Raw genomic sequence first — 14,353 nt, forward strand, 5'->3', positions numbered from 1 at the left:
GAGAGAAACCTGCCCGCAGCCTGGTGCTGCAGGTGAGAGAAGCTCCAGCCGCCCCTGCCTCCTGCCTGAGCCATGGTGTAGCATCATCAGAAGTAGAGGCCATTTATGGTACATTCCAGGTCCTGAGCTGGGTACCTGAGAAACACTGTGTCATTTCTCCCTGGCACACAGTAGGTAAATGATAAATATCTGGAGAAAAAGTGAAGGAATCTCATATCGCCTGGGAGGCCAAGCCTGCTCTGTCCACGGCCTCTCTTCGCTCTCTTGTCACCCTGAGGACAGTTAGAGGGGCTATCAGAGATGAACATGCAGTGGCTCCCTACTACCTGCAGGATAAAGACCTAACCTTTCAGGCTGATGGCATGGATGGTGTCATGGCCAACACAGTGGAAATCCACAGCCAGCACGGACTTGATTCAGGCCCAGGTTTGAATCCAGGCTCTGCTTCTTCCAGAGATCTGTAACCTGGAGCAATTTACTAATTTCTCTGAACCTTTGCATCTCCCTCCATAAAACAGGGGTTAGAGAAATGGCATCTGGCCCATAGGGTTCTGTAACAATTCAATGAGCATGTGTTTGTAAAGCAAGTAGCCCAATGCCTAGCGACAGAAGTGCCCAGGAAATGCTTGCTGGTTGGAGGATGCTGATGATGCTGAACCTGCTGCTGACCCCAAAAATCCTTTCTTTCTCCCACCTACTCAACTGGAACCTTCCCATCCCACATGGATGTCTCTGCCCTCTTCCCACCCCACCTCTGGGCACTTAGGACTGAGGATGGACATTTGACAGCTGCCCTCTTTCACATGGCTGTTACCCAGTGTCACGTGTGTGTTTTCTGCCCTGTCTCCCAACTAGGAACAGCTCCCTAAGGGATGGAGCTGGCCTCCCATACCCCCTTGGGACCCTCTGCAGGGCCTTACCCAGAGTGAAAGCTAAACAGGGCTTCGTGGATGGGACTGGCTCTGTGTGTCTGACATGGTGGAGGCCCCTCCTGCCTGGAGGCAGAGGGATGGATGAGATGCCCTTTAAGGGGGCAAGGGGGTACCATCCAGAACTCGAAATCTGCTGGCAGTTAGTAAACAGAGATGTGAGGGATGGGAGTGGGGCTAAGGGAAAAGGCTTATATTCATGTTACATAAAGGAAATAAATGTGGCCCAGCCTATGTTGCCAAGAGCCACTCCTGAAAGCAGCTCCCCACCACCTGGCAGCTCCCCGGAGCCCTGGCACAGAGTAAGGGCTTAACAGATGAATGAATGAATGAATGAACAGATAAACTTAAAACCAGCAGGACCTGGCAACCACCTGGGGGAATCAAGAAACAAAGCTCTGAGCCGACGGGGACTGTGGACAAAGTGACGGTGCAGAGGAAAGTGACAATGAGGCAGCTGCCCGTGAGCATTCACTGTGGGCCAGGCCCTGCACAGACCCTCCCCCACTCATTCCTTCATTTCATCCTTGTGACCCTCCTGTTCTCATTTTGCAGAGACTGAGACTGAGGATTAGACAGGTTAAATGAGTTGCCCAAAGTCATCATCAGGAAGGAACAGAGCCTAGCTCAAACCCAGGTCCATCTAATGCCAGAATTCATGCTCATCACTGTGGTCTCCATCCCAGACTGGCTGAGCTGGGTTAGCACCTCAAGAGCTTTGTCCCAGGGGACCTGCCTGAGGCATAAGCACAGTGCCTACAGTTGCCGGGCACTCCCAGGGTTGCTGACATCTAAGCCTGATGATGGAGTCTTTTGGCAAAGCTATTCTCACACCTTGCTCTGCCCCAAGCTGGGCTCAGCCAAAGGCTTGGAGCAGCATCACCTCTGTGCCCATCTCTGCCCACCAGTCAAGCTCTAATAGCCAGAAGGGCCAGTGTGACTGCTGTGTTGGCAGCATGCACCCTTCCCTCGCCGCCCCTTGAGTCAATTGGGGACCCAGAAGGGGACAGAAAAGGAGGTCACTGTCCTGAGGGGGTATAACTGGATATCTCTGCCCTGAACCATTTCTGATAAAAGCAGCTACTTCAGAATTGACAAAGCAAGACTATTCTCCATACACACTTTCAGGGCCTTTTAAAAGAACTCACAGAGAAAAATAAGACACATCAGCAATCATTCCAGAATCTGGGAAGATTAAGACAAAAATATCTGAGCAAGGAAAGAAAATCAAGATTCTGAAAGGGCTGGTGCAGCGTAGACACCTGTGTTGGGTGCTGGGGAAGCAGTGCCCGGCAGACCCAGGCTCTACCTGTTGTCAAGCAGAGGACGGACGCCATTCCTCAGACTGCCACAGGGTGAGGACCAAACCCGACCAGGTGAGGTCACCAGGAGAGGCTTCCTGGAGGAAGTGACCTGCAAGGCAGGGGCCTGAGGTTGAGTCGATTACCAGGCAGAGTTAGGGAAGTGGGCCCAGCAAAGCCTGGAGAAGTGAGGAAATATGAAGGAAGGGCTGAGTCGGGACGGGCAGGAGGAGGTGAAGCTGGAGCAGTAAACAATGACAGGTCAGGCAGGGCCTGGTTAGCTTTGCTAAGACCTCTGGCTCCATCTTGACTGCAATGGAAAGCTCCTGAAACCGGGGGTGGCATGATCAGATGGACATTTTACAAAGGGCCTCCTGCTGCTGCATGGAGCTTGGCTGGAAACAGATGAGCTTGGAGGGAGTCTGGAGCGACACAGGAGTTCAGGCAGCAGAGGGTGGTAGCCGGATGAGGGGAACGGTGGGGATGGGGACAGAGGGGTCCCCTCAAGACATATTATGGAGGCCAAGTTGCCTGGACTTGGAGAGGGATTGGCTCTGAGCGCTGGGCAGAGGGAAAGAGCAGGGGGTGGGGTGCCGGGGCAGAGGGCAAAGGGGCTCCCAGGCCTCTCACAGCCAGAGGGAGGATGGTGATTTTCACTAAGACTAGACACAGGGCTGGCTTTAGAAGGAAGGGTCAGAGCTCACCAGGAAGACAGGAAAATGGCTTCAGCCATTTGTCCAAAAGAAGAGTCACACGACCACATCGAAAATGGCCAGCAACTACTTGCAGAGTACTTCACAAAGCACTTTCCGCCAGTGACTCCTTTGGCCACTGGGTCATCCACTAAGGTAGGGATGACTGGATCCCCATTTTAAAGATGACCAAATCGAGGTTAAGTGACTTTCCAAAGGCCACAAAATCAAGGGGGGGCACAAGAACTGAAGTCTTCCGCCTCCCAGTCCGGTGCGGATTCTGCAAGCACGTATTTCCATTTAAAATGACATCTGACTTCTGGGCAGGCTGGCAAACGACAGGTGGTGCAATCCGCTCTCTAGAAGCAGAACAAACGATGAAAGGGCCACAGACCGAAATGTTAACGGTGGTTAACTCATTGGCCATTTTTGTTTTCCTCTTTTTAGATTATACTTTGAAAATTTCATCAATGAATGTATATTATTTTTATAAAGAAAGAAAGAACTAAAATATAATTTAAAAAGTAACTTTTCCCCCCAGTCTGTGGTGGCTTTATTGGGGGTCCTCCCTTTCCACTGTTTACTGCGAGTCAGGGATGGGGAAGAGGAGAAGGCGGGGTGCGGGGCTGACTGGAATATAAACATTAATGAGTAGCATCTGAGCATAAGTCTTTGACGGGGAGGAGGAACACTGATGTCCATTAATGGGGGGCAAGTGTCATTACAGGGAGAGAGTCAGCTGCCATTAACGGCACAGAGACATATGTGATGCCAACCATGAGGGCTGGGAGGAGAACGAGGAGCGGAAGGAGGATGTGACCAAGGGCGTCTGTTCTAAAGATACTGTGGCGGTTTCTCATGCTGCAGGGTCCCATAAGTCTCCTGGTTCAGGGTACTCAAGCCCGTGTAAATGTCATCTGATTTCTCATCGGGGGCTATGGCTGCCTTCAGCACCTGGCTCTTGAGTCGACAGTAGAGCAGGATGAGGACAAAACCACACAAAAACAGGATAGCATCCAGGATACAGCAGAGCTGATGCTCTCCCAGGGCCGCTGCTTGTTCAACCAAAAGGAGTGAGAGCAAGACCACTGCTGGCATCCTCTCGGGCAAGTGGCTGAGGGGCCGTGAGCTCGGGATCAGACGCTGAGCTGGCACCACACAGCTGTGCTCGGTGAGTGGCTCCCTGACCAAGAAAAAGTAATTTTTAAAGACGATGCAAGGACAGCACAACCGTGAAACAGAAAAAACAAACAAAGAACAGCTCTCAAAATGTTTCCTGATTTTGCATTTTCCTTTCTAACACTGGAAAGTGCCACGGCTAGAAGTCAACAGGAGCTCTTTAGGGGATAAATTTTTTGTTGTTCTTTGGTTGGTTTTTTTGTTGTTTTAATTTGAAAAGTTTACATTGGCCCCAAATATCCTCCACTCACATTTTTTCTTCTTACTCTCTCTTGGGTGCTTGCTCCAGGTACTCAGAACAAGGGGTGTTTAATGTACTGAGGCAGACACTGGGAGAGATGCCGCCAAGGTGTTGCTGAGCAGACGAAGCCCGGGAAATAAATTCCGTAGAGTCTGGGCAGAGACCATTAAAAGTGTTGTCCTAGCGTCTCTTTATGGGGCAGAACTCTGTCATGCTCAGGCTGCTGCGGGTCGGCTGGCCTCTTGTGCTGGTTTGAGGTCCCCGTTGCTGCATAAACCAGCTTGTTTTTCCCCTGTTTTCGGCGACAGGCCTTGAAACAGACAGAAAAGCCCTTCTCATGCCTGCGACGGCAGTGAATCAGGGCTGGCAAGCAGGGCAGAGGCGCTCACCAAACCTCGCTTGCTTTGTCCATCAGCCGCACATTTCAGGTTAATGGCGTCTGCAGACGCAAACGCGAGCTGGAAACAGAACATTCCAGAGGAAGCCACTGCACACGCTGTCAGGTTTAGCTAAATGAGTGTGGCCTTCAAAAAGACTGTGGGCTTCTCACCTCTGAGCCAGAGATCGCAATGCCTCAATGAAATACAAAGATGTTTGTCGGCTAAATGTAATGACAAAAACTAGGGGAAAAAAACCAGTACAATATATACACATGATAGAGATGAAGCCTTTAAAAATCAGGCTCAGGGGCTGACCCTGTGGCCAAGTGGTTGAAGTTCCACATGCTCTGCTTTGGCGGCCTGGGTTCGAGGGTTTGAATCTCAGGCATGGACCTACTCTACTCATCAGCCATGCTGTGGAGACATACCATATACAAAATAGAGGAAGAATGGCACAGATCCTAGCTCAAGGCTAATCTTCCTCAAGAGAAAAAGAGAAGAAGAAGAAGATTGGCAACAGATGTTAGCTCAGGGGTAAATCCTCCTCACCAAAAAAAAAAAGAAAAAAAAAATCAGGTTCATGCTGGGCTCATGGGTAAGGGTTTAATTTCAAGATAGTTTAAAGGAAGAATCTGCCTAAAGGAAGCAAATAAGCCATAGGTGGGGATAGCTTGGGGGCCTAGACCAATGCTGGGTGGAGGGCAACAGGCTAGTTCCCCATCGTCCACACGTCTTCTCACTCACCCAGAGAAGGGTAGCCCATGAGAGCAGGAATTTCCGTGTTTTGTCCGCTGGTGTCTCCCCAGTGCCTGACGCTCAGTACATACGCATCAAATGGAAACACATAAATCATGTTTACGGAGAATTTCAATGACGTGGGAAAATATTTTTGAAATTATATTAAGTAAAAAGTTAAGAAACAAAACCCTAGGCATGTGCACAGGGGAAAAGCTTAGAAGGAATCACATGAAAGCTTTGAACTGTGGCTACAGCTGAGGGGTAAAACTATGGGTGGCTTTTCGTTAAAATTTTCTGTATGTTTTCTAGCAAAATAATTTACCAATTATGATGATGATGACTTGAACAATAACAACAACAACGAAAAGAGGGGATGAAAAAGCACCATGCAACATGGTTTGGAAAGCAGTCAATCCTCCCGGAGACATTCCCATGGCCTGTGGGGAGCAGGCAGCCGGGGCCTGCAGGGTGAACCCTGAGTCAGGTTCAGGAGGGAGGGAAAGGGCCACCCCCAGACCTGGTGGGAACCAGCAACCTCTGGCCCTCGAACTTGACCTCCACAGACCATGTGAGAAGGTGGGTATTGGGGGTTGAACTGTGTCCCCCAAAACAGATCTGATGAAGTCCTAACCCCTAGTAGCTCAGAATGTGATCTTATTTGGAAATAGGGTTTGTACAGAGGTAACTGAGGTAAAATGAGGTCATTGGGGTGGACCCTGATCCAATATGATGGGTGTCCTTATGAAAACGGGACATTTAGACACAGACACACACACGCTGGGAGAAGCCCACGTGAAGATGAAGAGAGAGATCGAAGGGAATGCTTCTACAAGCCAAGAAATGCTAAAGAGTGGAAGCAATCCACCGGAAGCCAGGAGAGAGGTATGGAATGGATGCTCCGTCACAGCCCTCAGAAGGAACCAACCCTGCCGACACCTTGATCTTGGACTTCCAGCCTCCAGAACTCTGAGATGACAAATTTCTGTTGTTCAGGCCACCCAGCCTATGGCCCTTCGTTAAGGCAGCCCGAGGAGACTACGACCGTGGGGGAAAGGCTGCCTGGAAATCAGGTCACAGGGAGACCTTGGCAAGCCACTTGTTCTCTGGGACTCAATTTACTTACCTAGAAAAGGGGAGACCTGGACTAGAGCAGAGGGTTTCAAACCTCGTTTTAACCCTGGAATAAAATCTCACACAGAAGCTCAAATACAAAATGTTAAAGAAACCCTGACCAGGTAGCCTGCTCTGGCTCTCTCGTGCTCCCTGCAGAGCTGCCTTTGAAAACCACAATTCTAGATTCTCTTATAAAGTCCCCATCAGTGCCCCATCCTAAGAAGCTCCAGACTCGAAACCCACTGCCTAGCATCACTGAGCAGCTCGCACTCACTCAAGCTTGTGCCAGGCACCGGGGACCGGCCCCTTGCCTTCAAGTGGCTCCTGATGGTGGAGAGGTGAGACTAATGCCCAGAAAATAGCGGACAGACAAGCCAGGCCGCCCTCTCCCTCCTGAGAGCTACAGCTGCAAACAGGTCACCTGATGCTCTAAATCCAACACGTCTAAATTTATCTCACCCTCCAAGGACAAGCAGATGCTGTGCCTTATCGGATCATGGCAAGTGGCAGAACGACAGACGTGACGCGCCCTTATCACCCCAAGGACGGGAATGACGTCTGAAGAAAGACTTGGTTTCTCTGACAATGAAATCAAGAGCTTGCATGCCAGCCTGGCAGGCGTGAAGGGCACTGGGTCATGCAGGACCTCAGGTGGGGTGGGACTTAGCCCAGGAGCCCAAATTCCTTTCCAGATCCTGATCTGTGCCTGGCAATGTCAGGGGACCAGTGGTCCTTGAGGAGGGGTGAGCAGACAGGGAGGCTGTTTGCATCACAAACCTACCACATTTCCGGGGAGGACCCAAGGCACCCCATTCCACTCACTGAGCACTGACGGTGTGCAGGCAGGAGACCACTGGGGGATGGATTACAGAGCCACTGCTCGTCAGAGAGCAGAGCTGAGCAGCCTAGGAAGAGGCTGAAGACGCCAGGGACGGGGGCCAGGGTCACACTGAGCTGACTCAGGCCTGGGCTTTCCTCCAAACCCCTGCCATCCATCCTGTTGGAGCCCACAGGCTCATCAGGGGACACAAAGTCAACAAGAAAGAGGAAAATGGTGTCGTTATCCCTACTGCCCCACTGTGGAAGCAGGCAGCGGATCCGACTGTATTCATTCAACTTTTAATTATACAAATAACACGCCAATTCATTCTCTTTTTAAAAAACCAGCTTGCAGACAAAGCTAATGTCCCCTCTGACCTGCATACCTTCCCCAGGGGTAACAATTGTTAGGACTCTGGGGTGAAACCTTCCAGAACATCCATATGTCCTTGCAAAGAAACCCATCAGGCCAGGGGTCTGGGTAGAATGCGACATCATGGGCTTCCTGAGGTGTGCTGTGGGGACAAGGGGAGGAAGGAGGGCTGAGGGCTGCAGGAATCAGGGTGGGCCTCTAGGAAGGGGAGGCTGAAGGCAGGGGCTCAAGGAAAGGTAGGATTCAGATGACCTCAAGTCAGGGGTCCCTGGTGCATTGGACCCACGTGATGTGAACACCAACACAGCTAGCCTCATTCATCCTTTGCAGCCAATTCAGCTTCTATGGGAAACTGAAGCCCTCCCAAAGCATCCTCAACCTTTGCCCTCATACCACCAGCCCCATGATGATGATGACAACGATGGAGTGTGCTTGGCACTCTGCTGGCCCTCCCAACAGTTCTACCAGGTTGAGATTAGTGTCTTCCTTTTATAGACAAGGAAACTGCAGCCCAGAGAAATTAAGAACCTTGCCTAACGTCACACAGCCGGGAGTAAGCAGAGCTACCCTTTGACATTAGTGCCAATGACTGAGGTCCTTCCATAAGACTGCACTGCTACTGGGCCAATGGTACAGCTCTTGTGCCTGCAACAATGCCTAGCACATAGTAGGGACTCAACTAATATTGGTAGGCTGATTTCTTGTTTAAAGATCATGAGCAATGCTGAATGAAGAATCAAGTAGTTGGCTAATTCGAGGCAGTCTTCACATTATTACAGTTTGGGGTTTGTTCTTTAATGTTAAGATACTACATTTTCTTCTAGGAATCTGCCACAGCTTAGAGCTTCTGCTCCTGGAAAGAGTTAAGGCTTTGGCAAGAGGCTCTCCCATAAGGCATACGAGATCTCCCCTGGCCCGTCTGTCCGCGAGGGCATGGGGCAGCGCAGCAGCCACTCTGTGAGAAGCCTCCTCATAAACGTCAGTCCCGCCAGGGATGGGGGGGGGGGGGCCTTGATTTATTATATAGCTTTTGGACAGTTCCTACAGAAATATTGCCAAACAGTGGAATAATCAAGTCTTTCATTCAAGCCCCCTCATACTATTTTTTTTAATGAAAGAATAAAGTACGCAATGAGCCTGAGCTAAATAAATAAAAATGCCACACTTTTGCCCAACAGAACTTTCTGCGTCACTGAGAAATATTTGCAGACCTCAACAATCTTTTATCTTCACAATGACATTTCTGCCTTCCAAGTTTTGGGCATTCTGAGAACTTCTTTGACTTGGGCCCTCTAATTATCTTACATGAACAATTAGCTTATTAACTAATAATGTCATTATTTGATGTTTCGTCGAGCAGACTTAGAGAACCCCTTCCCCCTCTTGCGGTCTGTCTGCTCTCAGCCAAGACTGTCTAAAATAAGTTACTCATGTCTGGCGCTCACACTGGAAGTAGATATGTGTGGCAAGGAATCTCTGTCTTAATATTCATCACTGCCAATCACAGCTATGGTTTCCAGGCTAGGGAGGAGGGAGGGCAACATCCATTCAGCCATTCTATTCATCCACCCCTCCACCCATCCATCCATCCATCCATCCGCCAATCCACCCCTCCATCCATTCATCCTTCCATCCAGCCATCCATCCATTCATCCATCCACTCACTGTGCCAGCAATGGAGACTCCAAGATGGAAAGGGCATGGTCTAGGCCCTCAGGGAACTCACACAAAGAGATGCCCCAGAGGTTTAGAGTGATGCCACTTCCTCCAGGGAAGTCCCTGATGCAAACTGTTTCTCTATCATGGAACTTTATCAATTTGTTATCACCTCTTTATTTTCAGCAGTCTCCTGAACAAAGCTATGAGTAAGCTCTGGGGGAGCATGAATCAGGTCCATCTCCCCAGTGGGTGGTACATAACCAGTGCTCAATGAATGTGCGACCCATGCATATGAAATAAAATAGAGAGAGACAGACAGGAACATCTATCCTTTTGAGTACCTAATGAGTCTCTCTGCTTTGAGTCATGGCTGGGGGCTGATGCCCAAAACGTTTGCGAGTCAATATGATGCTGGGGAGTGGAAAGCTGTAGCTCAGGACCAGGGAGCTAGACTGTCCTGGGCAAGTCACTTCTCTTGGAGCCTGTTTACTCAGGTCTGAAATGGGTGGTTGGACAAGATGCTCTCCAGTTCCTTGAATTGTGGATTCGTGGAAACCCGACATCACTGAGAATTAGTCAAACTGCAGCCTTGGGGGAAACTAGCCCCGGCCAGGAGCCACCAAGTTGCCTTCCCCACTTAGTAGATGCAAGACTGTAGCCCTAGTTCTGTAATTGTGCTAAGCTTCCTCATGTATCTAGCAAGAAGTGGGGAAAGGGTGTTAAAGCAGATGCTTTCAAAGGTGCCTCCTAAGTCTAAACTTTTACGACTTTAAGTTTAAACCACTGGCTAAGATTACATTTGGGTATGGCAAGCACATGTCAAATTTTTTGAAAGAGCTCTAATTTCCAATTTCACCTCTTTTATTCACGCAGTATTTAATGAGCCTCTACTGCGTACTGTTCTAGTGGTGAACCAGACGAGACACAGTCACTATTATCACAGGACATCCAGTCCAGTGGGGAAGACAGAAAATACACACGCCAACAACTAAACAAAGGATGACTTCAGATGGAGTTACGGCCAAAGAAGGTTAATAAACAGCACTATGTGAAAGACGCAATTAGAGGGAGAGCATGGTTTCTTTCCTGAGACTGGCTGGGAAGGCTTCTCTATGGAGGAAGTATCTGAGCTGAGACTTAAAGGCCCCCTGGAAAAAATGTGGGGAAGAGCGTTCCAGGTAGAGGGAACAGCAGGTGCAAAGGCTCCAGGCTGGAGACAAGCTTGGGGTATTCGAAGGACAAAAAAGCGACCAGTGCAGCTTGTGAATGGAGGAGGAGGGAGCTGATCTGAGACAAAGGTGAGGGTCGACTCACGTAGGGCAGAGTAGGAAGGGCATTGCCCTGGATAGGATGTGGGGGTCCATGGACTCGGATGGAGAAAAGTGTAGTCTCTCTTTTCACCAACCTCTAACTGAAAATGAGCACTTCCTGAAGCCACAAATGCGGAGAACAACCCACAGAAATGTTAGCAGAGGCTGGGACTCATCAATGACAGAGATCACAGAGCCATTCATATCACCGCTGTGGCAGATATCTGGAAATATCATGTATGCTCATTGCAAATTCAAAATTACAGTAACTATTAGACTAGCTGCCAGACCTTATTATTTAAAGTATTAACAAAGAAGCACATATATGTCTTATCTCATACATTTTTTTTAAAGATTTTATTTTTTCCTTTTTTTTTCCCCTAAAGCCCCCCAGTACATAGTTGTATATTATTAGTTGTGGGTCCTTCTAGTTGTGGCATGTGGGACGCCACCTCAGCGTGGCTGGATGAGCAGTGCCATGTCCGCGCCCAGGATTCAAACCGATGAAAAACTGGGCCGCCTGCAGCGGAGCGCGTGAACTTAACCACTCGGCCACGGGGCCGGCCCTATCTCATACATTTTTTAAGTATGTAATAACTGTATCTGAAAAGAATTGGTTTCCTTTGTAACCCTAGGTATTTTATTTTATATGTGTAAAGCATTATTCTGAAAGGGGGTCCCTGGGCTTCACCTAATGGCCCAAGTGTTCGTGAGCCATGGTAAGGAGTTTGGGTTTTATTCCAGGCAGGATGGAGAACCATTGCAGTGGTTTCGCAGGGGATTCACAGGGCGCAGTTTTCATTTTTCAAAGTCCCCTGGCTGCTGGGAGGAAATGGCCTGTGGTTGTACAGGGCAGTGCTGAGGGCAACAGAGGGCGAGGCTTCAACTGACTACTGTTCTGGGCAATCCAGAGGGGGCAGCGCCCCCGGGGCCTGGTGGGCTCCATCCTTCCCACTGCACCCACCATGCTGCCCTCTGGGCCCAAAGGGACCCTGTCACCTTGGCCTGAAGCCTGCCCCGGGACATCTTCCCCAAGAGCTTCAGAAAGTGAGCTCATGTGTCCACAAGAAAAATAAATGCAGCATTTGCCACTGTTTGGTTTGTGTATTGGTCTAGAAAAGAAATGAGGTTTTTATTTTAGAAAGCCTTCCAGCAGGACCCCAGCAGCGGCCGGGCAAACACCGGGCGACGGACTGTAAACAGGCGGGAGGGCCCGAGCCCTGGGCCGTCGCCCGAGTGGCAGCCCCCTGGTTTATGGCGGCCTTCCTGTTTTCCCCGGGCCTCTCTTCACGCTGCCCTCGCACACACAGAGTCTTTTCAATGCCCTCCAGGAGAACAGAAGAATTCATTTTCACACGCCAGCACGCACGTTTCTCACACCCTCCCAGGGGGGTGGGCCCTGCCAAGAGATCTGTTTACAGATACAGAGGGACAGATGGGGATGGGGCCCTTGGGGTGGGGTCCTTGGACAGAGAAAAGCTCGGAGGCGAATCCTATGCTCCTGAGTCTCCCAAACCGGAAGTGAAGAGGGTGGGGCCAGGCCAACTAGAAGGTGAGGGGCATCTGTGGTACTTCTGGGGCAACGCCTGGAAGCCTCATAGGGCGCAGGGCTAGAGTGAGGGGTACTGGGAGTCTGGGGGCATCATGCCTCAGCAGGGCTTGTTCACCTCAAAGGATCAGCTTCTGTGTATCAGAGAGGCAAGGCCTGGAGAGGAAGGATGCACAGTGTCTTTGAACCTAGAACCAGGTCAAGTAAGAAGGCATCCAGGGAGCACCCACGTAGCTGGTGCGAAGGGCAGTAGCACTGTGACATTTCTGGAGTGTCCAGCTGTACCAACCACTTCCCAGCTCGGCCAGCTGCCCCTTTCCCCAGCCTTTGGCAAGAGAGAACAGGCTTTTTTGGGGGAAGGGGAGTCCTTTTTTGTCTGCACCCATTGGCATTTCCAGGTTGAGTTTCTCCAGCATCCAGTCCCTGGGCTTAAGGGAGGCAGAAAAGAAAACCCAGGAGCATCCTGGTATGTCATTCCTCACATCCCGAGGGCCCCAACCAGTCTGCCTTCTCGCCACCTTTCAGAATCCTCCTAGGTCTGTCTTATAGTATACTGTTCAGAGCTTTTGACTGTCCTTGGTGGGAAGGATAGGGAACAATGCATCTACTCCATCCTGTCTGGAACCACAAGTCCTACATTTCATATTTTTATGTTTTATATTTTTAAGAAACACATGAATCAAATATAGCAAAATACTAAGATTTCCTTTATCTGGATGGCAGATATGCGAATGCTCTTCATATCCCTTGCAACACTCATCCATTTATTTGAAACACTGGATAAGCTTAGGGTTCACTTACACACACATCTTCATTCTCTCTTTCGCTCATTCATGCAACCAATGTCCGCTGTGAATCTCCAGGTACACAGCGGTGGATTTAAAAGATCCTCCCCAAAGAGCCTTTCAGACTTGAGGGGTAAACAGATGTCAAACAATAGCCGAGGAGGGGGCTCCAACAGAAGGGGACAGGATGCTCTGGAAGACCTCAGCTAGGAGCTAATTTAAATTCAGGGATCATAGGAGGTTTCTGTGAGTGAGTGGCCTTCGGTCCTGGCTGGGCCACACAGGGCATTCCTGGCACCACCACCTGCGGGCAGTTTACCCAAAGGCAGAGAAGCAATGGCTTCCCAAGAGCCCTCCCAGGGGGGCCTGGCCTCATGCAGTTACCCTGCCTCTCTGCACAGATCCCCCCTTCGGAGGGTCCTTTCCTCCGATTTCAAGCTCTCTCCTCCAAATCCACACCTCAGAAATCTCTCCTGGATCAGCCTTTGGCTCTGAGGATGAGTGGGAGCCATTCCCTGGGGTCTGCTGAGGAAAGGCGAGGCTCAGCATCCACGAAAGGCATCTGGTAGTCAGCAAACTTGATCACTCTGGTCGAAGAGGACACAGAACAGGGCTTGGCTCCCCAGGGTGTGCAAAGACTGTGGCAACCAAGGTTCCCACCCCATCCACACCCTTAGGCCCTATTCAAGCCTAAATTAGCATGAAGAACAAAACGCTCCCGGGGAGGTAATGGCCAGACTCCAGGGGGGGCTCTCCCTCCCCTCCCCTCTCTGAAGGCCACCTGTAAGTTATCAGTGGCAAAACCCTCCCCTACACTCTCCCAGCCCCAGGAGAAGAGGCTATCTTCTCTCCCACCCTGCCATGGGTACCCAAGACCCCAACACAGGAGGGGCCCAGTAGGGTGGGCGCTGTGGGGCATTCTAGAAAGAAAGCTGGAGTGCTGAGCGGAGTGGGTCCTGGACTCCTGAGGAGAGCTCCAGCGATGCCCTTTTCACACATGGTTTCATTTGATTGGGTTCACGATCACTGTGTCCAGCTGAGAAAACAGGCTCAGCACGACTACGTAACTTGTCAGGTGGCTGGTAGAGAGGGTGGGGTTTGACCCCAAGTCTGTCTGGACTCAGAGGCCCTGATCCCTTAGGTCAACTCCACTCTCAGCCCCGAGAACACCATGGGGATTCTGACCTGAGGTTTTAAGGATGGAAGGTGGGTCTGGAGGATATTTCTCCATCCTTTAGCACCCTACCTTCTTCACCTGCTCACATCTGCCTTTGTGGGTGCAGGT

General features: G+C 50.3%; 2 protein-coding genes across 9 annotated transcripts in view; both read right to left on the bottom strand.

Annotated features, from left to right (window-relative positions):
- The window catches only part of GRK5 (G protein-coupled receptor kinase 5), a 218,426-nt gene that overhangs the window by 103,974 nt on the left and 100,099 nt on the right, over window positions 1–14,353 (bottom strand). The window lies entirely within an intron of this gene.
- Window positions 3,522–14,353, bottom strand: part of LOC106782043 (high affinity immunoglobulin epsilon receptor subunit gamma) — a 109,909-nt gene continuing 99,077 nt past the window's right edge. The window contains exon 3 of the mRNA XM_014733089.3: window positions 3,522–4,105. Within this exon, the coding sequence (XP_014588575.2) occupies window positions 3,757–4,020 (264 nt within the window). The 5' untranslated portion in view covers window positions 4,021–4,105 and the 3' untranslated portion in view covers window positions 3,522–3,756. The remainder of the gene's footprint in view (window positions 4,106–14,353) is intronic.

This window comes from Equus caballus, chromosome 1 (assembly GCF_041296265.1).
Source record: "Equus caballus isolate H_3958 breed thoroughbred chromosome 1, TB-T2T, whole genome shotgun sequence".
Classification (NCBI taxonomy): domain Eukaryota; kingdom Metazoa; phylum Chordata; class Mammalia; order Perissodactyla; family Equidae; genus Equus; species Equus caballus.